General features: G+C 29.2%; 6 protein-coding genes across 10 annotated transcripts; 3 read left to right on the top strand and 3 right to left on the bottom strand.

Annotated features, from left to right (window-relative positions):
* The first annotated feature begins 115 nt into the window (after positions 1 to 115).
* LOC105250288 (uncharacterized protein CG1161) lies at positions 116 to 1,549 on the top strand. Its single transcript, XM_011256299.3, has 5 exons — positions 116 to 336; positions 431 to 549; positions 796 to 910; positions 978 to 1,118; positions 1,247 to 1,549. Exons 1-5 carry the CDS (start codon positions 277 to 279, stop codon positions 1,394 to 1,396), a joined length of 585 nt encoding a protein of 194 aa, XP_011254601.1. The 5' UTR covers positions 116 to 276; the 3' UTR covers positions 1,397 to 1,549.
* Positions 1,550 to 2,003: 454 nt separating this feature from the next.
* Positions 2,004 to 4,594, bottom strand: LOC105250283 (ADP,ATP carrier protein). The gene is made up of 4 exons (XM_011256292.3): positions 4,295 to 4,594; positions 3,396 to 3,654; positions 3,102 to 3,333; positions 2,004 to 2,424 (listed from the first exon to the last, which is right to left on the bottom strand). The coding sequence occupies exons 1-4, from the start codon at positions 4,452 to 4,454 to the stop codon at positions 2,158 to 2,160; spliced, it is 918 nt and encodes a 305-aa protein (XP_011254594.1). The 5' UTR covers positions 4,455 to 4,594; the 3' UTR covers positions 2,004 to 2,157.
* Positions 4,595 to 4,781: 187 nt separating this feature from the next.
* Positions 4,782 to 10,566, bottom strand: LOC105250300 (flotillin-1). Of its 3 annotated transcripts, none has more exons than XM_025411499.1 (11): positions 10,355 to 10,566; positions 9,430 to 9,505; positions 9,247 to 9,337; positions 8,806 to 8,949; positions 8,452 to 8,571; positions 8,001 to 8,009; positions 7,209 to 7,424; positions 6,939 to 7,126; positions 6,659 to 6,869; positions 5,950 to 6,114; positions 4,782 to 5,879 (listed from the first exon to the last, which is right to left on the bottom strand). In XM_025411499.1, exons 1-11 carry the CDS (start codon positions 10,404 to 10,406, stop codon positions 5,862 to 5,864), a joined length of 1,290 nt encoding a protein of 429 aa, XP_025267284.1. In that variant the 5' UTR covers positions 10,407 to 10,566; the 3' UTR covers positions 4,782 to 5,861. The 3 variants fall into 3 exon arrangements, with proteins under 3 accessions (XP_025267284.1, XP_025267286.1, XP_025267285.1); XM_025411501.1 differs by lacking the exon at positions 10,355 to 10,566 and adding an exon at positions 10,154 to 10,173; XM_025411500.1 differs by lacking the exon at positions 8,001 to 8,009 and having other exon boundaries at positions 10,355 to 10,565.
* Positions 10,567 to 11,138: 572 nt separating this feature from the next.
* Positions 11,139 to 13,126, top strand: LOC105250299 (telomere length and silencing protein 1 homolog). The gene is made up of 6 exons (XM_025411503.1): positions 11,139 to 11,403; positions 11,502 to 11,610; positions 11,698 to 11,843; positions 11,927 to 12,145; positions 12,666 to 12,799; positions 12,874 to 13,126. Exons 1-6 carry the CDS (start codon positions 11,282 to 11,284, stop codon positions 13,035 to 13,037), a joined length of 894 nt encoding a protein of 297 aa, XP_025267288.1. The 5' UTR covers positions 11,139 to 11,281; the 3' UTR covers positions 13,038 to 13,126.
* Positions 13,127 to 13,420: 294 nt separating this feature from the next.
* On the top strand, positions 13,421 to 16,166 carry LOC105250282 (syntaxin-12). Of its 3 annotated transcripts, XM_011256289.3 has the most exons (7): positions 13,423 to 13,597; positions 13,670 to 13,983; positions 14,159 to 14,281; positions 14,354 to 14,423; positions 14,503 to 14,677; positions 14,753 to 14,977; positions 15,072 to 15,317. In XM_011256289.3, exons 3-7 carry the CDS (start codon positions 14,173 to 14,175, stop codon positions 15,315 to 15,317), a joined length of 825 nt encoding a protein of 274 aa, XP_011254591.1. In that variant the 5' UTR covers positions 13,423 to 13,597; positions 13,670 to 13,983; positions 14,159 to 14,172. The 3 variants fall into 3 exon arrangements, with proteins under 3 accessions (XP_011254592.1, XP_011254591.1, XP_011254590.1); XM_011256290.3 differs by lacking the exon at positions 13,670 to 13,983 and having other exon boundaries at positions 13,421 to 13,597; XM_011256288.3 differs by lacking the exon at positions 13,423 to 13,597 and having other exon boundaries at positions 13,604 to 13,983; positions 15,072 to 16,166.
* A 1,541-nt stretch (positions 16,167 to 17,707) lies between these two features.
* Positions 17,708 to 22,482, bottom strand: LOC105250281 (methyl farnesoate epoxidase). The gene is made up of 8 exons (XM_011256287.3): positions 22,368 to 22,482; positions 21,834 to 22,085; positions 21,419 to 21,707; positions 19,995 to 20,227; positions 19,449 to 19,660; positions 18,971 to 19,057; positions 18,489 to 18,630; positions 17,708 to 18,305 (listed from the first exon to the last, which is right to left on the bottom strand). The coding sequence occupies exons 1-8, from the start codon at positions 22,456 to 22,458 to the stop codon at positions 18,121 to 18,123; spliced, it is 1,491 nt and encodes a 496-aa protein (XP_011254589.1). The 5' UTR covers positions 22,459 to 22,482; the 3' UTR covers positions 17,708 to 18,120.
* Between the last annotated feature and the right edge of the window lie 375 nt (positions 22,483 to 22,857).

Here is a 22,857-nt window from a genome sequence, read left to right as displayed (position 1 = left end):
CGCACATGAATTGCCATAACCATAAATGTAATACGTAAACGTAAGCTGAAGAACCAATCAGAATATTGCTTTAGCATAGATCTGTCAAGATTGGTCACGTGGTCAATGATGTCGCGCATGCGCGCGAAGATAGTTATGTCAGTGTGTCAATTTACTGCGATATAATTTGAAGGAGAATCATGTAACAGTTGTAATCGTTATTCTCATGCGTGATTCTTGTGTACGATTACATTGAAAATTGACAAATTCCACGTTTTTCTTAATGTCAAGGACATAATGTTAAAGTACATTCCTCTTATCGCGATAGTCATTTTAACCTGTCTGTCACAGTCCGAGGTTAGGATGCATTTTTCGTGGCTTTATTTATAATTTAGTTAGAAGATAGCAAACATCTTTAATGACGTTTATTAACGTTGGAGTAAAATTCCAGGCGCAATATGATGACAAGAGATGTAAATGTATCTGTCCGAGCCTCTCTTCCGTTATAAATACAACGCAATCGTCCACGGAGCGTCTCACATATATCATAAATGTTCCACCATTACAATGGTAATTTTACAATTTGCATAAAAATATGTATATATGATTTTTTTTATTGTGTTAGAAACTTTACCATTTTGTAACAAAATATTTTTTATCTTAATCGCAATTAGGGGCTTTGAAAAATCGAAATATATGATGTATATACGTTTTGAACAACTTGATATAAGCTTTACATTGCATATTTATGTAATTTGTAATCCCATGTGCGATTATCATCTATTCAGTATATTATAATACATGTGAAATTTCTAGTAAATGCGAGAGCGTTGTTCTACCAAAACTTGGAGATCAGATAAAGGGGAAAGAGGAAATATTTTGCCCGCGATGTGACTGCAAATATGAAAATAGGAACACAACTATCATTAAGGTATTTTTCATAAATAAACTTTACATTGCTGTTATTTAATTTGATGGAATTATTAATATTGTTACAGATTGTAGTAATAATAGTTATATGGGTTATATCACTATTAGTGATATACATGTTATTCTTAATTTGTTTGGATCCATTACTTAACAAGCGGATACATAAGGCTTCAGCAAATATTGGCTATCATGAACATAACAATGAAGAGGTAAATGTGGAAATAATGTTATAAAATTTTTCTTATCATTCATATTGCATTCCTTTTGCATAATAGATTTATTATTAATAAGTAAATTTAATGCTTGTGATTCTTTAAATTATTATTTTCTTTCAAAGGACGATTCATCTCTTGCACCTGGTACTTCTCACCCAATGGGAGAAAGGGGCAATGTTTTGAATCGTGTTGGACATCAACAGGATAAGTGGAAACGGCAAGTTCGTGAACAAAGGCGGAATATTTATGATCGTCATACTATGTTGAATTAATAATTATGTTTTGTTAAGAATATATAAAATATAGAAACTTTAGTTGTGACAATTTGTTCAATATTATGAAGTAAATTTTCTACAAAAAAAAATATTTATATTGGTAAAAATATATCCCAATAGTAAAGAGAATATTATTAAACATTAGCAGATTATTCATTTTTGTAAAATTCGCTATACTATATCAGCTGATATGTTAATATTAAATCAAATATACAATATTGTTACATATTAGTTTATTTTGTGTAATTTTAATGTATATTGAACAATAAATTATTAAAATATATACCAATTGCTAGCATTGTAATGTGTATATTTTTCATCAAAAGTAATCATAAATAAATATTTCATGTACACAACTTAATGCTTACATATTTTATATATGTAAAAAATTAATTGTACATCATTAAAGTTAATTTGTGATAAGATTTTTGTAATTTTGATCCCACACATAGCATGAGGATAGTTTATAAAATCCTCATGTTATAGAGTCAAAATTATAAAAATCCTGAAGTATCAACTTAGGAAATGATGGTGAAAACTAAATTTACTTTTTTTTATTTTTTATGATAGAATATGTTTTTATTAATAACTTTATGTAGAAATCTCCCTCTCTTTCCGCCTTCTCATCTCCCTCCCCTCTCTCTGCATATATGTATATATATTCCACTATACTTATGTATATAAATTTAAATGAGTCTCTTAATCATATACATTTATAAGACGATCTTTTATATACATCGCAGTAAAATTTATAAATTTCACAAATTTTTCGAGATTGTTTTTTCGATTGATTCTTTAATCGAATCATACAACGTCAAAACAAGAGCACCGCCGGTACCGCGAAGAATGTTAGAGAATGCGCCTTTAAAAAAAGCTGCAGATCCTTCAGTTTTTGTTATTTTTATCCAACAATCTAATGTATTTTTGTACATCATATCAGCCTTACTTCGGCCCGATTGCATCATCATTCGTCTCCTGACTGTATCAAAAGGATAAGATACGATGCCCGCTATCGTTGTTACCATCTATAAGAATAGTAAGATATTTGTGACAAAAACATTTATTATATTTATTATATTATATTTTCGTTATTATACAAGATGTTTTGCAAGAAAACTCATTTGCGACAAATCTCTAGAATGTATTTTAGAATTTATTCTAAGCAAAAATGTAGATATACTATATGTTAATTTGGTTTAATTACCGAGAAAAATATGAAAAATTTAATTCTTGTCAATAACACTAACAATAAGATTTCTGACAATAGTTCCTTCTCGCTTAAAGCACTAATTTTCATTAAATACACAATATATCCTATATTTATTTGATAAATCGTAGATTCATCTACAGTTAACAGAATAATGGAGGATAGTATTCATATTGAACTTGCAATCAGCCAAATTAATTGGCGGTCATCTATGATACAGATAGCAGCATGTTTACAAACAGGTAAATATTTTGAACAATTGATATGATTAAGAGAATATAAGATTCATAATAAAAATTAAAAATAATCTGATATTTTTTGTGTTATTATTCATAAAATTATCTATATCTCAATAACTGAACTGAATTGATCTGTAGTAGTATATCTGAATTTTTCGCTTAGAATATACTCTAAAATACATTCTACAGTTCCCCAGTTTCCATGCAGAATATCCTAAATATTCCTTAAGCGTCTAATAAAAAGAGAAGAAGATACCTCGGCAATTATAAAATTTATATACAACGGTGTGCTCTTCGGATCAGGCAGCATACCCTTCACAGTATCATAAAATCCAAAATACGTCGCTCGATATATAATAATTCCTTGCACGCTGACATTGAAACCACGATACAGCCCCAGCAGTCCATCTGATTTAAATATCTTTAATATGCAGTCAGCTATACCCTTAAATTCCCGTTTTTCGCCTTTTCCGATATCGGCGGCCAATCTGAAAGATCAAATCCATATTATCGTCTTGTACAAATATAATGATCACAAATATAATAGTACCTAGTGCGAGCTAAGTCAAGGGGGTAGACGAATAATAACGATGTCGCACCCGCGGCACCGCCAGCCGCTAAATTTCCAATGAACTGTCGCCAGAACGCGTCTGTTGGCACGTCTCCCAGGAACAGGGTTTTGAACTTATCCTTGAACGCGAAATTGAGGGCTTGAGTCGGAAAATAACGGAGTACATTAGCAAAATTGCCTCTCCAGAAGCTGATAAGTCCCGTTTCCTTAGGTATACGTACAAATGCGTCTAGCATACCTGCAAATAAAGTTTCCACAATTATTCATCAACAGCAAAAGATTAATGAAATGATTTTTACCTGTAATGTATATGGAAACATGATATATTATAAATAAATTTTCCATTAAATTTTCCAGTTTTTATCAAATTCAATGTTTATTAACATAAATTATATTATATAGTTTTCAATCATGAAAATAATCATCATTTTTCAACATTTTCTTCCCTCTTTCAAGCAAGTTATACATTTTGGATCAATAAAAAGTTTGATCTTTACTTGAGATGAATTTACTAAACTATTTTGATTTTTCTCCAATATTTCTAAATTTTCTAGTGCTATCAAACTATTATTTGTTCCAATCAATGCAGTACAACATTTCTAAATCCTATCTGACATATATAAGAGACAGAAAAAAAATCAAAAAATAGTTTGATTAATTCATCACAAGACTAAATTTTCGATCCAGAATTTATAACTTGCCTGAGAGAAAGATGGAAGAAAGTATTGAAAAATTGTAGGTATTACTTTCATAATTAAACTGTACATATATAATGTATTAATAAACATTGAATTTCATAAAAAATAGTGGAAAACTTATACATCTAATATATTTAATTTATATAATTATTTTTTAATTACACATAATATTTTATATACCCTTGTATCGCTCCTCAGGTTTGATCTGTTTCGAGGTATGTTGCACTTGCAGCAACAGTTTCACTCTCTCTAAAGGAGCGACTGCAGTCTTCGCAATCGCTGCGGATAGACCTCCAGCTAGAAAGTCCACCAGAAAAGATCTGTATAGATCTGTATCCATTTCTCAAAAAGCTATTGGAAATATATTATATAATATTTTCAAAAGATTTTCACAATCCGTTACGCATGGATTAGTTCACGTAATCCTTATACATTCTTATTTGTCACACATATTCTTATTAATATTATAGAAATATCATGCATTTTTTATACTATCTGTCAAAAAAATAGTGAAGCGTAACATAAGATCTATGCCGCGAGTCGTTTGTTTTTGTGATTTATCTTCTCTAAAAGATAAAAATTATAAAAAAACCTATAAAAATCATTACAACTATGCAGTCACGACAGAATTATAAAACAAATAAGATAAATAAGACACACTACAAAATGCGCTTGTAACATTTACTTGCGTTATTGTTTTACATAAAATTGCATACATATTTATTTTGGTTTATAAAGCTTTATATATTGGTCATATAAATATATGTAATTCGAAGCTTATTGAAAGGCTACATTATATAATTCATATAAATGATTAAATCTCTGCGACTTTTATATTGCATTTATAAACACGATAAAATATATTACTGTTCATTTTTTCACATACATCTTGCGAATACAGAAAATAGAATGCTCGCGCAAAGTTACATATAAATTTATTTCAAAAACTAAGAAGATCTTTTCTCGCGTATTCGAATAATATTATAAGTGATGTTTAAGAAACATTAAATACTTTCATCTCTAAAAAGAGAGTCATTTAGTAATTTATAGTATATTTAAAAGTACATCTCTAATATATAGAATATTTGGGAGAATGGCATTCGGCACGTTTTGGCATAGAATTATACATAGATAAACATGAACCATTACGATTGGTTCTTAAGAGATTCGGTAGAACGTACACACAATTTTTTTAATTAACAAATATGCGTTAAATTGATCAAATATTTTAAACAGTTAGTAAAACGTGTTCATTGAAGAACGATTAATATATATATATATATATATATACATAAGTAATATCAATGATACGATGTATTAATGTCATATCACACTTTCACTGTCAAGATGAATAAAAGCTTGGAATGAATGATTAATGAAATTTCTTGTTTTCGCGAATATGCTCTTAAAACTGTAGTTAAATTAAATCGCTTATTTAAATTTGTATTAATTACTGCTATTTTCTGAAATTGGAAGTAATATGTCAATCAAAAATTATTAGTACGTGCGTTTCACATAAATGACACAGCAAAAGTGTGTGGAATCTTTCATCATTATAATATACTAAAAATATATTAATATATACTTTTTTAATATTATAAATTATACTCGGTATATATGACAAAATTTAAAGTAAATATATGTATCAAAAAAAGTCCATTGAATATTTCTCTTTATAAATATACACATTGAAGAATGAGACATCATGGATCAATGATGGAATTCGAATGCTCTTGACATTGCACGTTTACGCAGCATGAACAGACTGAAAAGAAAAGTTTACAAATAATAAATTTATCTCTTACACATTTACATTATCACAAACAAGTGCATACCTTTGCAATGTCCACGCCTGTTAAATTCTTAACAAGATCTGGAACACGTTGTACAATATTGAAAACTTCTTCGGTTAATTTTTCGGCACCAATAGTGCCATTACCACTCGAGACCATAGTTATCTTTTTCGCTTGAGAAAGAGGGGCTGCTACTTCGGCAGCAACCTATAAGGTAAATCGAAAAAAATCAGAAAGAGATAGAAAGAAAAAATTATTTTCTTGATTTTATTTAAATATTTTTAAATGCGATATTAGAAATATTATAAAGATTACATCAAATTTTATTCTTAATACTTTTTTCTGTTCTTATTTTCAATCATATTAATAAAAATTTTGGTAATGCAAAGAATGATATTGCATGCATATGATCAAGTAACAAATACACAATGTTCCAAATTTAAATGTTAAACTTTGAAAATATGTGAATGATTGATAAACTAAGAAAAAAAAGTTACTTAGAAATTTGTTCATTTGTAAAATATGGAAGAGTAGAAAAAAGTAGTTGCAGAATATAAAATTAAGAAAAGAGAGTGAATTAAAATTCTGAAGTAAAATTAGAAAATTGCAAATAAATACGCGGCAATATGAAAATACATAAATTTTCATTTTTATTTCTAGCATTTGGATCTGTTTTTAATTATTGCAAAAAAAAGATAAGAAAAATAAATTAAAAAGATTAAAAATAAAAAAGATTAGGAAGATCGTATACCTTTGGAAGTGTATCGAGCATCATATCTATCATAGCTGCACTCTTGTACTCGTTCCATGCGGCGGCTTTCTTCGCCATTTGTTCTGCTTCTGCCTTAGCTTTCGCTTCGATGGCAAAAGCTTCCGCTTCACCGCGAATTTTGATAGCCTCAGCTTCAGCTTCAGCCTCCATAACAAGACGCAATTTATTTGCTTCAGCCATTTTTTCTAATCTGAAAGCCAAATTACAGATATAATGAAAAGCTTGTGAGGCTTGTAAATACATATAAGTAACTGAATACCTATATTTTTCCGCATCGGCAGGACGACGTATAGTGGCGTCCAATTCCCTCTCGCGTCTCATCATTTCCTGTTCCTGTACGGCGATCTCCTGACTACGTTCTACAACCTTCACTTGCATTTGCTCCTCCATAATCCTCTGTTTGGTTTTTGCTGCTTGAAGTTCAAAAGCCATTTCTGCTTCAGCTTTCTGTAAGGTTGTACGTTTTTAATAATTATAATTTGTCTACAAAATACATGCATTATGAAGAAAACGATAAAAAATTGCTCACTTTGGTTTGAACTTCGACGTCATATGCAGCCTTTTTCAATTCGAAGTCACGTTGTGCTTTTGCAATCTCTGTATCATTCAAAAAACGAGCGGCCATTCTTTGTTCCTCGGCAATAGCTTCTCTAATTTGAGCGTCTCTGCGAGCCTCCGCCTCACCTATTCTAGCATCTCTCTTTACTTCTGCTGTACGTGCCATACCGAGTGCTTGCAAATAACCCTACAAATAATATATATCTTCATAAAATACTATGTGATAGAATTTATATAATATAATACAATAAGACAAGATGATTTGCATGTTTTCAGCATTTGAGTAAGCAATGTCTGTGAGTGACATATAAAAGCTACATACATATGTACCACTGTTCTCCAATATAATATTGAATCTAATCTCTTTAATCTCTTTAATCAGCATAATATTTTAATAATTGTATTTTTAATAATATTTTCTTTAAACAAAGTACAACTCTAAAACATTTTTAAAAAATCAAACATTATTCTTTTTCTTTTTGACATCACACATTTTAATTAAAAAAAAAATTAATTAACAATATATTTCCTCTCAAAGTGGTATTTTAAAATATCTCGATATCAAATTAAAGAAGCAATGATATGTAATTTGTGAATAAAGTATTGCAAGTGTGCACAATTGTGCTATTATTACAAAAAGCGATGAGAATGCTGTAAAATTCCATTTCCAAAATCTGAAAAATTTGCAGTAATAATGTTACCAACATAGCAATGTGCGCCAAGACATTAGATATAATAGTGGTAAAATAAAAGTTGAACATACCTTTGCCCCCTGCAAGTAGCAAAACAAAAAGGTATTCAATATTTACAATATACAAATATAGATCTTACTATATTAATTATTAAGAATCTCATATTCTTAATTATAAAGAAACATTATTTCTTTAAAGGGGGTCTTTCAAATATCTTTTTATGCACATTTTAGTAATTCAATTATAATTTGCAGATGTGTTATTAATGGATTAAATTTGTATATTAACTTTGTACGTTATTGATATTACCTTTCTCTCACAGTTAAACTTTTGGATATTTATACATTTAAATTATATACTTTTGTCATTTGTATGTCTATATATACACTATATATTTTTTTATATATTAGAATATATATGCAATAAACTTACTTCTTCATCTTGGATCTCTTTTAATGTATACATGTAATGTATATATTATATATTTTTATATATTAAATAATATATATACAATAAACTTACTTCTTCATCTCGGATATCTTTTAATGTATATGACACAACAGTAATGCCCATATTGACTAGATCACTGCTTGCAACTTCAAATACTTCCTTACTAAATTTTTTACGATCTTTGTAAATTTCCTGTAATAAAAAAAGGCAGAGTAAAATTAAGTATTCAGCTATAGTTCTTTTTAATAGTTAATGATTTAAAAAATGTATTGCTATAAACATAAAATTAATAAAATTATATAAAGTATCTGTAAACATAGAAAGAAAAGATCGTCAATATTTTGATAAATATTAACAAACAAACTAGCATAGAAAAATTTAATCACATTTTTTACCACTGACAGGTATTGCTGTACTTTAGCTTACCTCTACAGTCATACTGCCCATTATAGCCCGTTGATGTCCTTCTAAAGTAACAAGAGCTATGTTGTGTATCTCGTCCTCAGATTTTCCAAGAAATTGTTCACATGCCGTAGATAACATTTCCTCATTTTGTCCTTGAATTTTTACCTGGTACCAATACAATATTTTATATACAAGTGTCTGGTTAAAGATTTTTTTTAGTTTAAAATTTTATTCAAAAATTTGTATTATAAAAAAATTTCATAACAAATATATATAAATATATATTATTATTAAAGTGAGTGAAATATATCCAACATAAAACATATCCAATTAAGATTAAACACAATCTTGTCAAGTTTATTATATATACAACTATAATAATTATATATAATATTTATAGATAATAATTATAGATAATAGTATCAAATATATAGAAACAAATAATAATTTTTTTTAAACTACCTGTGCTATGCCTGTTACAGAGATTGGTACTCCTTGACAAGTATATACCGTTGGACTTTCGACTTGTAAAGTCATTGTATTTAGAGAGATTCTATAGAAAAAACAAAAAATATATATATATATATATAACACTAAAGAACTTATACTATATTATTTATATATTCGTACTTATATAATACTTACTTTTGTACTTGTTGCATAAGAGGCCAAACAAACACCCGTCCTCCAGGTACCAAAAGAGGTTTGCTGTAGCAACATCCTTGACAGAAAAAAAATTTTTTTTAATTAAAAGTATATCAATACAAAGCAGCAATAGGCAATAGAAAATCTGGAAAAATCTACAGGATTTCTTAAAATTTAAATCATAAGTTATCATCATATGTTAATAAAAATTTATGTAGCAAATAATAAATTATATTATTATTTATTGTTCATATTTATATTTATACTATTTATTAATATTATTAATATTGGTATAGCAAATTTTTCCTCAACGAAAATGTCGAGGCACTAATAATTTTCGAATTATAAGTGATTGGAAATAAGAGGTTTTTCGTAAACTAATAAGCTTTGTAGAAATAAAATATTAACAAAACCACATTCTTTGATTAATTTTAAATAGAGTTTACTTTAGTTGAGTTTTAATTTAAAACTTAATTGCAAAGATGATGACAAAAATCGGGAACATGCAAAAAATGATGGCCTTCATTGACATTTTCGCTGAGGAAAAATCGTCTTCAAATGATCCCAGGAATCTGTCTTTGAAAGATGACGGAAGATAACAGACACCCTGTGTATATATATACATATATATATATATATATATATATATATATATATATATACTTGAATTTATGGTATACTATTTATAATATACACATGAAATAATCTAACATGAATAAAATACATTAGGCATAATTGTCCCTGATCGATTCCGCGTTTCCCCACCGCTGTCATTCCATAAATCAATTATCTCGCAGCACGGGAGGAGCTCGCTCCTCCCTCTCATCTCCTTTTTTACGAATGATTAACCAGCACAGATGCGAAAAAAAGAGAATAAATGATTTCGAGTAATGATAAGTTATCTTCTTGATATTGATAGATTTACCTGAAACTACGAGAGCCTCATTCGGGCCGCAAGTAACGAATCCACAACTCATAGTTACGCGTTTGACGTAATAACACGGTGTCGGACGTAATTTCACGCGCTTCTACAATTGACAATTATGTACATACAATCACAGTATCAGAGAGAAGCCTGAGAGAGGTCATTCCGACGTTTTCCGTGAAGGCCTTATTGGAGCAAGCCTTCCCTATAACTATTCTATAGAAAATCGGAACCAGAATTAGAAAGAGACAGATCTATCATTGGTTGGATCTCTACCTCTCTTTACGTTTACTATCTGAGTTAAAAACATTTGTCATTAGATATTTAGGAATAAAAGCAATATAGCAATATATAAAAGCGATATATTTTATTTCATTAACTTAAACGATGAAATTAGAAATGGTTGTAAATTATTTATTCTTTTTCAACTTGTGAATAATTCGTGAAAAATATTTTTAACTATGATATTAGAATAGCATCAACCAATCAGCGAATTACTGACAAAGATAGTGATCCACCCAGCATCTATACATCCTTTTCTATAAATTTACTGATTCTCCTACTCTTGAAAGTTTACTATATTTAAAAATAAAAAATAAAAAACATCGATTTTTTTAGAAAATAAAAACGGTTATTATTTATAAAAACTTGTTAAGATCAATAGGCGTCAGAATAAACTAACATTTGATAAGAGGCAAAGATTCCTTTGTTCTGATTGGTCAATCAAAAGTTACCAAAAGTTACTCCATTCCATAAGTATAAATGCCATCCAATTCGGAGCTTGTCACTTCTGCCAATTCTTGTTTAGGAACCTGCAGAGTCGGATTAATTTGACACGCGCATATACATATTTAAAGTGAATGTGCTTATACGAAAAATAAATAACAACACATAAATCTCTCAATGTTAATTTTGACTTGAGAAAACATGGATAACAATGACGAGGAGTCCCATAATATTCAGTTTAAGAAGAAGAAAAGAAAACCACTGAGGAAACGTGAAGTTCAGTCAGACGACAATGACAGCGAGGGTGAAAAAGTATCTGTCAGGTATATACAACACACACATACACATTTCCCATATTATATTAATTAAATATCAATAGAATTGAAATTATTTTGATTATAAAGAGGAAGATTTATTTCAGAGAGAAAGTCGAAGAGATGAAAATTATCCAAAAGCTACGCGAAAGACCAGCAGGAATCAACGTCGTTGGTTTAGCTCTTGGAGAAAATGTTGCATCTGATGTTATAACGGTACATATGCATACATAGTGAAATTAAAACATGAAGCATGTGAAAAATTGTGATATAAAAATTAATAACAAGTTTATATTAATTTAGTCTGATCCTTTCAATATAAAAACTGGTGGAATGGTAAATATGGCTGTGTTAAAAAATACAAAACACAGGCCAAATGATGCATATGAAACTGGCATTGGAACACAATTTAATGCAGAGACTAATAAACGGGATGAGGATGAAGAAATGTATTTATTTTTATTATATATTGATAGTATTGAAAGAGAATTTATATAGATATATTACAAGCTAATATAAATACTGTTTTTAGGGTTAAATATATAGAAGAAGAATTATCAAAACGGAAAAGTAAAAATAATGATGATATGGCAAACAGTACATATAATGAAAAAGGATCGTATTGCTCACCTGAAGAAGCAGCATTACGTGCAGTACCAGGACATTTAAGACAAAGTTCTGCTAATCGTAGTGAAGAAATGCTTTCAAATCAAATGCTTTCTGGCATCCCAGAAGTTGATCTTGGAATAGAGTAAGTATTTTTTCATAATTTAGAGTTGATGAAAAGATGACTTGATAAATAGGGAATATTTAAGATAAAATTTCTCTTGAAAAATCTGAAACAATAACATAAATAATGGAAACCATTAACAATTAACGGAAAGAATTAACATTAGCATAAAAATCAAAAATTCTTCATAGCTCTCAGATAATTAAAACAGAAAATGTTTTGATAATACATACTTAAAGAATTTATTGGAATAAAATTGTTTGTGTATGAAATATTAAATAGTACATACGTGTCACAAAATATTAAATAATAAAATTTTAAAAATTACCTTAAAACTTACATATGTATGTTATTTTGTCACTTTATTTTTTCTAGAAAGCAAATTTCTTCAACAGGTTTATTTATATTATAGAGAGAAAAGAGAGAGAAAGAGCATTTAAATATATATTTTTATTTTACTTTTATTATACTTTTATTTAAATATAATTTTAAAATTATAATTTTTATTACAATTATTTTTAAAAATACAATTAACTTTCAGGGCTAAAATCCGTAATATTGAAGCTACAGAAGAGGCAAAATTAAAATTACTTTGGGACAGACATAGAAAGAAAGATGGACCGTCGCAGTTTGTTCCTACTAATATGGCTGTAAATTTTGTACAGCACAATAGATGTACATGAATTTCTATTCATCTAACAAACAATTATTTCAGAAAAGACACAAATTATTTATAATTTTAATTTCAGTTAACATAGAAGATTCGGATTTCCAGAAGTCGCAACAAGAATCGGACGACAAGAAAAAAAGCTCTATTAAAGAGGATATTCGCGGCAAACGAAAAGATAATGGAGAAAAAGCGACAGATGATTATCATTACGAGAGATTTAAAAAGCAATTCAGACGATTTTGAATTTAATTATTTGATGAACTAATTGTATTTATATATCTTTTATCGTCGTAATCTATACATCAGCTGTATTAAATTAACTTTAAAAAAAATAGAAAAAAATAATATAAAATATTATCCTATAAAAAAAGATTTTTTGTGACTGCTCAAAATTTTTATATATTATATTCAGTCAATATTTTATATATTTATTATATAAGTGTGTGCGCATAATACATAAATATGATGAAAACTCCCACATCCATAGTTTAATAGAAGATTATAATTATAAATTCTGTCTCTCACTTTCGTTCTTGTTTTTATTCTCTTTCTCTCTCTGAGATGTAATCTACTTTGCAAGATAAGTTCCCCTATTCTGATTGGTCAATGAAACGCTACGCGTAGCGTCAAGTGGACTGTCATCGACAAAAAAAAAACGGGAAAAAAAAATCATAGATACCGGTTGAAATCATATGTGTGCGCGTTAAATTGATAAATTTACTTCCACGAAGATCCCGTCCACTCTGTTGCTGAAACTCAAGACTAGGAAATTCGACCTATAAATTCGATACGTTTGCGACGAGGTTCGTTCAAGATCCATCCCGGCGTTATTGATCAACGCGAGAAATTTTTTTCAGCATTTCAAATCATTACAGAACAATCTCAGAAGAATCCTTTGAATCGCGCAGCGCATATATATGTGTATTATATCGCATACATATGCGCGTGAGGCATCGAGAGGTGGAATTCCTCGTTAGTATGGCAATTTTGTGAGTCATCGCGCAAACGTATCGACCCACTCAGTCGTCACTAGTAGTTTTGTTGACAAGTAGCACTATATATCAGGTGATACAAAGGATTCCGATTGCCATTCATTAAGTATTGTTATTTCATGTGAGTTTTATCAGCTCGTCGCCAGAGCATCATCGAGTGTCGAGGATCAGCTGATACTATCGTTCGCAGAAAATTGGTTAGTTGGCATTTAAAGTCATTCGCGTAAGAAGATTGATTGGAATTTCTGTAGGTCATGTGCTGTCAAGCTCGACCATGTTCTGAAGCCTTGCTTTAAATTAAAAATTACTTACTAATACTATTATGTCAGTGTATTGTATTATCAATTAAATTTGTGTGTATGTATAATTTAGCTAATAACGTCGAAATGGATGCTGGATTCTCCTCGTATCACAATGGTGGCCCTGCTCGAGAGCAAGATTTTGGCAAGCTGTCTCAGACTATTGGTACTTCGATACTCAAGATATCACAGAATGGTGAATATCGAAACAATAGAATTGATTTGAGAATTGTATTACGAGGTATTTACATTGATGATTCTTTCGCAGTGTCTTCCATGCAGAAGATGGTCAATCAGTTGGGCAGCTCCACTGATTCTCAAGAACTCAGGAATCAATTGTAAGTTATAAGATAAGATATGAGATATGAGGAGACCAAAATCAATTAACAAATTAGTTAACGAAATTTTATCTTACAGGCATCAGATACAGCATTATACACAGCAATTGGCAAAGGACACTAGTGTCCATCTCCGAGATTTAGCTGTATTAGCGAATAACTCTGGCTCTACGAGTCCTGGAGAACAAAGACAGCGAAAGATGCAAAGAGAGCGTTTGCAAGATGAATTTACAAGCGCATTGAATTCTTTCCAAGTAAATATTGACGTGTATTTTAATTATATTTTATTCGTATTATACTTTTAATAATTATCATTTATATAAACTTAGGCTGTACAAAGGCTGGCTGCTTCAAAAGAAAAAGAAATGGTCAGAAAGGCTAAGGCTAGTGCAGGTATTGCACCATTTGGGGAAAAAAAACAGGAGACACTCATAGAGTTACAAGACAGTAGAACGTATACAAATGACCATCAAAAATTACAGCAGGACCAACTGCAGGAACAAATGAATTTACGAATGTTGGAAGAGCAAGAAGCTAGTATAAGACAGTTGGAGGTAAATATTTTTTTATAATTACCACAAAAATATACATGCAAATTATGTTATTTATCTTAATATGTAATAATTATGTTATTTATCTTTTTCACAGAGTAATATTAGCGATATTAATCAAATATTCAAAGATCTTGGAGCTTTAGTATATGATCAAGGAGAAGTTATCGATTCTATAGAAGCTTCGGTCGAAAGAACTGAAGTATCTGTCAGCGAAGGTGCTTCTCAAGTGAGGCAAGCAAGTATCTATCAAACTAAATTGCGTAAAAAGAAATGTATTCTCGTGCTGATAGCAGCAGTCGTATTAGCGATTTTGATCGGAATTATAGTTTGGCAAAGCTAAATAGACATAATAGACATAAATATATACAAAAGTAAACAGTGTACAGCATGTTGGAGTATAGCGCTATAAGAGACTGCTGTTTGTGAATACAGTCGTAATTGCAAGATATTAGGCTGATCAAATTCTTAGGGACGTTCTTATGTAATCTTGCTTTACGAGTGTCCAAAAAATAGCATCATTATTTCAGATATATATACAAAGAAATGGAAATGTGTCTTATGAATTGGATCCTAATTGTGTTAATTATAAGTGCAAATGCTCCGATTTGCGAGTGGTTTTAATGGCATGTCTAAGATTGCCACAGTCCATTTATATCTATTTATAGTTTCATTATAAAATTTCAAGCATAATAACCAATTACAATAACATATGTATGCACGCGAGTATGTGAAGTTAGGTAATTTAATGCGATTATGATATATTATATAACATAGATGTGCGCGTGTGTATGTATGTATATCTAATACTCTTATATGATGTAAAGTATGCTTGTTGTTGATTCGATTCTCATTCTGCAATATCCTTAGTATCGAAGTATGCCTGTTATCTGATTGCGAATTTAACTGTGCATGTGCTTGTAAAATATCTCAAAAGTTATTTCTAATTGAAACTCTGAGACGAATGATTGAGAGTGCGTGTGTATGTGTGTTATAACATTTTAAGAAAGTCAAAAGATTTATGTAAGTTAATGTATTATATTCATTTCAAAAATATTGATTTTAGAAAAAATATAATAAACAATATGTAGCAAAAAATTACAAGCACACAAGCTTGCTATGTCTTGTGTGAATATTTTTCTTTCAATATTTAATTTTATCATACATTGATTATGTATCCATTAACCAAATAAATTCAAAATCAATTATTCAAATATTAAATTAATAAATATTTAATATAGGGACCATATTATTGATATTATTAAAATTAATTTATATATTTTGAAGTGTATATATATATATATATATATATATATATATATATATATATATATAATTTGAATTCATATTCTCTAAAAATGTATCTTAAAAAAAATTGTAAAATTAAAAAGTAGATAGATTTTCTTTCCTCACTCACCTCCCTTTCATTGATTTCTTTTATATATATAATATTTTAGATTATATAAACAAATATTAAAATACTTTTCTATAATTGAATTTATATCATATAAAATGTTTTTACAGTATAGCATAGTGCAATGAGAGAGGAACAAGTATATTCAACAAGTATATTCGTTTTATATTTGAAAAATCATATACTTCATGTTTATAGCAATAACTGATAATTTGAAAGGGAAAAGACATACTTTTGTTTTTTTAATTAATAAAAATGTTCTTATTATCTTATGATCACACATAATTTTAAGTCTTTCAACTTTAAAAACACCAATTGATAACGAAATCTTTCTTAAAAATAATTTTTTTTTATCTCTTTGTTTAGCTAGAACTAATGTAATTATATATTATTTTTTAAACCAAATGTATTATCCAGTAAGCACTGTTATGTTAATATTATTGTATAAAAACAATAAAATGGAATGTAGCCAAGTAAATGTTATTAATAAATTTCTGATTATAATTTTATAATTTTTATAATTTCCATTCATAAATTTAATCTGTAATACATATATGTTATATATATCGTTGTTACATCATAGTACTTGATAAATTCATTTTGATCATATACTACATACAATTATTAGCATACATATATAGTTGGTAATCAAATAAATAAAATAAATTATATGTATTTAATTTATAAAATTCAGGAGATTTAATTTATATATATAAAAATTGCATTTTTTGCTTTAATGCAATTAGTAATAAATTATTTCCCATTTTACATAATTTGTTTAAATTTTGAATGCTTTATATTAGAAATTATAGTGACAATAAAAAGATATTTTGGATCTTATGTAAATTTATATACAGGGTGTCTCATTTTAATTTCCTCAGACAAATATTTCGGAAAATAATGAAAAATCGAAAAAATGTTTCAGACAAAAGTTGTATGGTTTTTAGGGGGGTATAAGATGGTGCCATTAGTTTGATCTTGAAAAGTTACATGAAGGTTACGTAAAGGTGATTTTGAATTTCTTAAATGGAACACCCTATATTTTTGCATATTCTTGTAGCTTATCTCGAGAGCTTTCCAAAACATTATAAATAAACATTTTTTCATCAAGTACTTTTCGAGTTATGAGGCTTATTGAAGTCATTTCTTAATTTTACATAAACCGTAAAATATCTTGTAAAATATTCATTTTTCGATTATTTTACCTTAATATTTTTATGTACAAAATAATGAGAGAAATCAATTGGTGTAAAGAAAACATACATATATATTATAATATATATAAATACAAATCATATATAGGGTCTCATTTTACAGGGTCTTTTTTTGTAGACTTTATATTCTATTTTATAATAAAAATTAGAAATACGAGTTAGTTAAATTTGATTCTATCGCATAGCAGCAAGTGAAGGAACACGTGTGTATGTAACAATTATATTACAATAATATTTTATTACATTACTATTGTAATTTGTAGCGAAAGTAATCATTATAATTGACGTATTGTATATTTTACGTGTTATACGTGTAGCGTGAACTAATGTTTGACAAAAACATTTGTAGCTATTACAGATCTGGCGCAATGTTTGCAAGTGACGTTTATTGGTTTTACCGGCGCGCGAAAGTTTGACTTTTACGTCTCGTTTTACGAGTTCGACGAAACCAATCCCGCGCTTCGCCGAAGTCCAAATGTATCGTCATTGCGTATAAAAAAAGGCTTGTTGCGTCTCCGTCACCCAGATCTTTTCGTGAATTTAAGATAATACGGCTTCGGCGACAGGGTGAAGCCGTCGTAGCCTCTCAGCTCTGGTTTATCGTGATCGGCCAGGAGTTCCATGTCGAAGTGATGCACGACGTTGGTGAGGAACATGAACAATGAAGAACGAGCCAGCTGTTCACCCGGACAGCGTCTCTTGCCTTGAAACACGAAACAATATCACCCTCATTGTTCTCGCAATTATTAGTAATAATTGTGAGAACGCGCGAGGTGCGTTGATTATTTTTACGCACGCCTTCTTCGTAAAGCGTGAAATTTACGCGATACAGGGACAGAGAGACAATGGCGAAAATACTCGCAATTTCGCGCCGTCTCAAACTTACCTAGACCGAAAGGTAAGCTGTAGTTGTTGCGACGAAATTGGCCCCGTTCGTCTAGAAAACGTTGCGGACGAAACACTTCCGGTTCGTTCCAGTACTCTTTATCGTTGTGAACGCTATAATAGTCGAAAATCACAATCGTGTCCTGCAAAGAGGATAATTTTCTTACAAAATGCAATTAAGAATTGAACTCGCGGTATTAATAAAATTACTCAATGTTATATGTACGAATGTAATAAATATTAATTTTTTTTCTAATCCGATTCAACATAGCAGGCTCGACAAGAAAATCGGCAACAAGAAAATTAATTTCATGATATAAAATTAAGTAAATTGTACGTAGTTGATTTTGAAGATGAATGACAAGGAATTAGATTAGAAATAATAATTCATATTGTGTACGATTGTATTGATTATACTTATAAATTATAAATTATAACTTATAAATTATTTACTTATAATTAGAAAAATGAAATCTCTATTACCTTAGGTATTCGATATTCGTTTATGGAAACCTCCTCTAAGGTCTTGTGAGGTACACCAAGTGGTGCCAAAATCAAATATCTTTGTATCTATATTATATGTATATATCAATATATCAATATATATCAATATATAAAATACATTAAATATAAAAATATAAAAAATATATAAAATATGTATATATGTAATATATACGTGTATATATATATATATATATATATATATATATATATGTATGTATATATATATATATATGTATATATATATATATATATGTATTAAATATAAAATATAAAATAAAATATAAGTTAAATATGAAATATAAACAATATGTAGCAAAAGATTACAAGTACACAAGAACGTATAAAAAACCAATATCAATGTATTTATATATTTTCTCCGTTACTTTTCTTTTTATTTGTATATGATAATTAGCTATTTTATCTTTCATCTCATCAATTTTTCGTATCAATCAATTACCTCGGCTAAGAAAGCTTCTGTCATCGGTAAAAATGGCAAATCGTCCTCGGTAGGAGCTCTCGATCTACCGACGACGTTGTCCAATTCATCTTGAAGTATCTTCAACCATTCAGGGTTTAGTGACAGAAAGAGAAACATGGACGTTAATGTATCGATGGTCGTTTTCGATCCGGCCAAGAAGAGATCAAGGCACAATACCAATAAATTCTCACCTGGGGACGTAAAATACATGTCACAAAAATCAAACTTTTATTCAGAAAAGAAATTTTTAATCCAATTTAAATATTTAATCCAATCTCGACATATCGATATATCGATTTATATCTAAAATTTTATAGTTATTTTTAAATTCTACTTTTATTTATTTATATAATCTTTTAAATAGGAATTTTTATTATTTATTTATTTACATATTTAAATTTGAATTTATTTATATGGAATCTTGTGAAAATACCTGAAGCGAAACTTCATTCCGCGGAATTGAAATTAATCGATCGGCTAATGTTTATTGATATTTTTATTCTTCTAGATCAGGATATTACTTACGATTAAAAATAGTATTTTCATCATTATTCTTATACGAAATCTCAAGAAGAAACGCGTCAATAAGATCGCGCGGCTGATTGGGCGGCTCGATCTCGTGCATCTTAATTTCTTCGTCAAGGAAATTCCATAGTTTCTCGAGGATCCTCATCAGTTCATTATATCCCGATAATTCTGGGATAATGAAACGTAAAAAGGGTATCTGCGACATCACTCCGCCCAGGATGTCCATTAATCTTCGTAAGTATATATTTCGAAATTTAAATTTAAATAGAATAAATTATACAAGGTGCTTTGTGAGGAAATCGACAAACTTCTAGAATACAGAACTTTTAGAATACGAAACACATCCGATTGAGCCAGACTGTATTCTATAATTCTGAGCACAAAAATTCCGATACACTATAGGTCAATTTGCCTCAGTTATCGAGATAATAGGCAACTTTATTAATATTATAACACAGACAAAAAGTACTAGATATTTATAATTTCTATTACGTGCATATTATTCTCTAATTGAAATGTCCATTTGTAAAGATGTTGTTGCTCATTGCAACAGACTGCTGTCAATTAATTTAATTAATTATAAATTCAATACTATCGGTGACCTCAATTATTCTATTAATTAATTATAGGCGGGCCTCTGGTTTACTAAATAAATATTTAGAGTGAGACACTATGTATCTAATGAAAACTAGCTTTGAACAAAGAGGGGCCGTTGTTAAAAATTTATAGGCATTGACAAAAGAGAATAGAATCTTCATATCCCTAATTTTATTGTATAACTGAACCGAATTGACCTAAACTGAACTTTTTTGCTTAGAATGATTTCTAGAATACCTTCTAGAAATTTGTCGGTTTTGTCGAGGAACACCTTATCACATAGAAAAAAAGACATTCTTGTTTTAAAAATATATTTAGTTTTAACATGAAAATCTTGAAATGAGATTATATTGCGTTAATTTAAGAAAAATATAATTGCTTACTTGAAAGAAGCCATTTTATATAGTTCAATCAAGAAAAATATATTCTTATGATTTAAGATTTAATTTTTTTGAATGGAAAAGGAACAATGTTAGATAGAAAATAATATTTTTAAATCAAAGATTATAATTTTCTTAAAGTAGAATTAAATAATTATATATTTTTGAGATGACAATTACAATATTAAAATAAGACTATGATATTGTTAAAATCTAAAATTATTAAATTCTTCTAAGAGGATTATAAATTGTTGCGTATATACGAAACAATGAACGCGTTAGTTTAAGTATATAAATTTTGAATTGACACTTATTTTTTTCTGTGCAAATATTAGTATAATACATATGTTATGTGATCAAAACAAATTCATGTCCCATAATATCAAAAATAATGTATTTATGTTATTTTATTAAACTCTGCGAGAGATTTTCATCCGCTCTTACTTGAATGCATCGTGAGAGACCTCGAGCGCTTGTTGCAGTCTTTCATCTTTGTAGCCGAATCTGTGTCCGGCAAACATAAACCATAATGAATTAAGGACTGCGACGTCGAATACCGTCTGCATCAACACCGCGCCGCGCTCGCTCATCTCCTGGAGATGATTAACGAGCTCTTGAGCCTCGAAGACCAATTGCTGTTTCATAATTGCCTGACCTATACCGAACACTCGCAGGTGTCGCATCGTGAATTTACGACACTGCGACCAAGCGGCACCATCGGTGAACAATAGACCTGCGCGAGACAATAAGAAATACGAAAATCTCATTCTCTACGTAAGTCAAGAGCGCGTGAGTAGCTTTTATATGCAAATCGAGACAGTGGGAATGAATTTTTTTGAATTCTGTTGAAATAACATACCTTTTCTCTTCCCAAATGCTCGTATCCTGAAGAAGAATCCGTCCGGTCGGCCATTAAACTCATCGCGGAGAATGGTTTTCTTCACCATATCGTACGTCGAGACTACTACTATCCTTTGTTTTCCGAGTTTTAGTCCTAATATTGGCCCATACCTACCTTCCAGTTCTTGCATAGCCAAATGAATGAATCCAAATTTTAAACGTAATCGCAAAAATATCACGAAACATCCCAACATTGGTAGCCATATTGGACCTGTATGATTAATATATTTATAAATAAGGGACGCTTTATAGATATATAGTGAATATAAATCTCGTTTCGCTATTATTCTATTATTTTATTATATAGTATATCTATTATTTTATGTTGAAAAATATAGAAAAATGTACAATAAATCTATAGACATATTAATTAAAATCATGTAATTTAAAGCACAATTGCACTAACGTTAATATCATCCAGATTAAACACTTCAAGACATCGGATTTTCGAGAAATTATATCTTATCATTATTGACTTATTTTGTATACTTACCAGGTGGATAATTTCTTGGTTTGGCACAATCACAAAGACAATAGAGGCAAATGATTATAAGAAGGAAAAGAACGATCGTTAGGTACAGCATCTTTAAGTGCACTGAGATACTTCACGCTGCGTATCTTCTGTCGTAGTACTTATATGAGCATGTTATATATAAAGGCATATGGTATATATGTGTATGTACGTGTCTGTATATGTATTCTTATTTATGTGTTAACAAAAACGAACTTAGTGCTACCTCGCGATACGATCAACGTGACACCCTATGGCCCCCACGAACAAAAAAATATCTTTTTATGCTCCATCAACATCTCGAAACGCATGTCTATACGCTATTATATACGATGAATAGTGTTATACAATGAATAGTGTGTAAATTATTTTTTATTTTATATTTTAACTAAAATTCCACGCATTTATCTTCTGACAAAAAATTGGTGCTAATGAAAAATATTATTAGCTGCAAAACTCATATTTTAAAAAA

The sequence above is a fragment of the Camponotus floridanus genome, unplaced genomic scaffold, assembly GCF_003227725.1.
Source record: "Camponotus floridanus strain SB8 unplaced genomic scaffold, Cflo_v7.5 scaffold4, whole genome shotgun sequence".
Classification (NCBI taxonomy): domain Eukaryota; kingdom Metazoa; phylum Arthropoda; class Insecta; order Hymenoptera; family Formicidae; genus Camponotus; species Camponotus floridanus.
Note: the sequence above shows the minus strand (reverse complement) of the source record. Positions and strands in the feature narration are given on the sequence as shown.

Excerpts from the sequence above, each read along its gene's own strand:
- LOC105250283 (XM_011256292.3), bottom strand. The coding sequence starts at position 4,454 with ATGGATACAGATCTATACAGATCTTTTCTGGTGGACTTTCTAGCTGGA. Across the intron at positions 3,655-4,294 it reads ACCTGAGGAGCGATACAAGG|GTATGCTAGACGCATTTGTA; the intron begins GTATATAAAATA and ends CTTTATTTGCAG. Across the intron at positions 2,425-3,101 it reads TAAATTTTATAATTGCCGAG|ATGGTAACAACGATAGCGGG; the intron begins GTATCTTCTTCT and ends CTATTCTTATAG.
- LOC105250299 (XM_025411503.1), top strand. The coding sequence starts at position 11,282 with ATGGATAACAATGACGAGGAGTCCCATAATATTCAGTTTAAGAAGAAG. Across the intron at positions 11,404-11,501 it reads GGTGAAAAAGTATCTGTCAG|AGAGAAAGTCGAAGAGATGA; the intron begins GTATATACAACA and ends GATTTATTTCAG. Across the intron at positions 11,611-11,697 it reads TTGCATCTGATGTTATAACG|TCTGATCCTTTCAATATAAA; the intron begins GTACATATGCAT and ends ATATTAATTTAG.
- LOC105250281 (XM_011256287.3), bottom strand. The coding sequence starts at position 22,458 with ATGCTGTACCTAACGATCGTTCTTTTCCTTCTTATAATCATTTGCCTC. Across the intron at positions 21,708-21,833 it reads AGCATTTGGGAAGAGAAAAG|GTCTATTGTTCACCGATGGT; the intron begins GTATGTTATTTC and ends TGTCTCGCGCAG. Across the intron at positions 19,661-19,994 it reads TGAAAATACTATTTTTAATC|GTGAGAATTTATTGGTATTG; the intron begins GTAAGTAATATC and ends TTACGTCCCCAG.
- LOC105250288 (XM_011256299.3), top strand. The coding sequence starts at position 277 with ATGTTAAAGTACATTCCTCTTATCGCGATAGTCATTTTAACCTGTCTG. Across the intron at positions 550-795 it reads AATGTTCCACCATTACAATG|TAAATGCGAGAGCGTTGTTC; the intron begins GTAATTTTACAA and ends TGAAATTTCTAG. Across the intron at positions 1,119-1,246 it reads ATGAACATAACAATGAAGAG|GACGATTCATCTCTTGCACC; the intron begins GTAAATGTGGAA and ends TTTCTTTCAAAG.
- LOC105250282 (XM_011256288.3), top strand. The coding sequence starts at position 14,173 with ATGGATGCTGGATTCTCCTCGTATCACAATGGTGGCCCTGCTCGAGAG. Across the intron at positions 14,424-14,502 it reads CAAGAACTCAGGAATCAATT|GCATCAGATACAGCATTATA; the intron begins GTAAGTTATAAG and ends TTTATCTTACAG. Across the intron at positions 14,978-15,071 it reads CTAGTATAAGACAGTTGGAG|AGTAATATTAGCGATATTAA; the intron begins GTAAATATTTTT and ends TCTTTTTCACAG.
- LOC105250300 (XM_025411499.1), bottom strand. The coding sequence starts at position 10,406 with ATGAGTTGTGGATTCGTTACTTGCGGCCCGAATGAGGCTCTCGTAGTT. Across the intron at positions 7,127-7,208 it reads ACGTCGAAGTTCAAACCAAA|AAAGCTGAAGCAGAAATGGC; the intron begins GTGAGCAATTTT and ends ACAACCTTACAG. Across the intron at positions 6,115-6,658 it reads TGCTCGATACACTTCCAAAG|GTTGCTGCCGAAGTAGCAGC; the intron begins GTATACGATCTT and ends TTTACCTTATAG.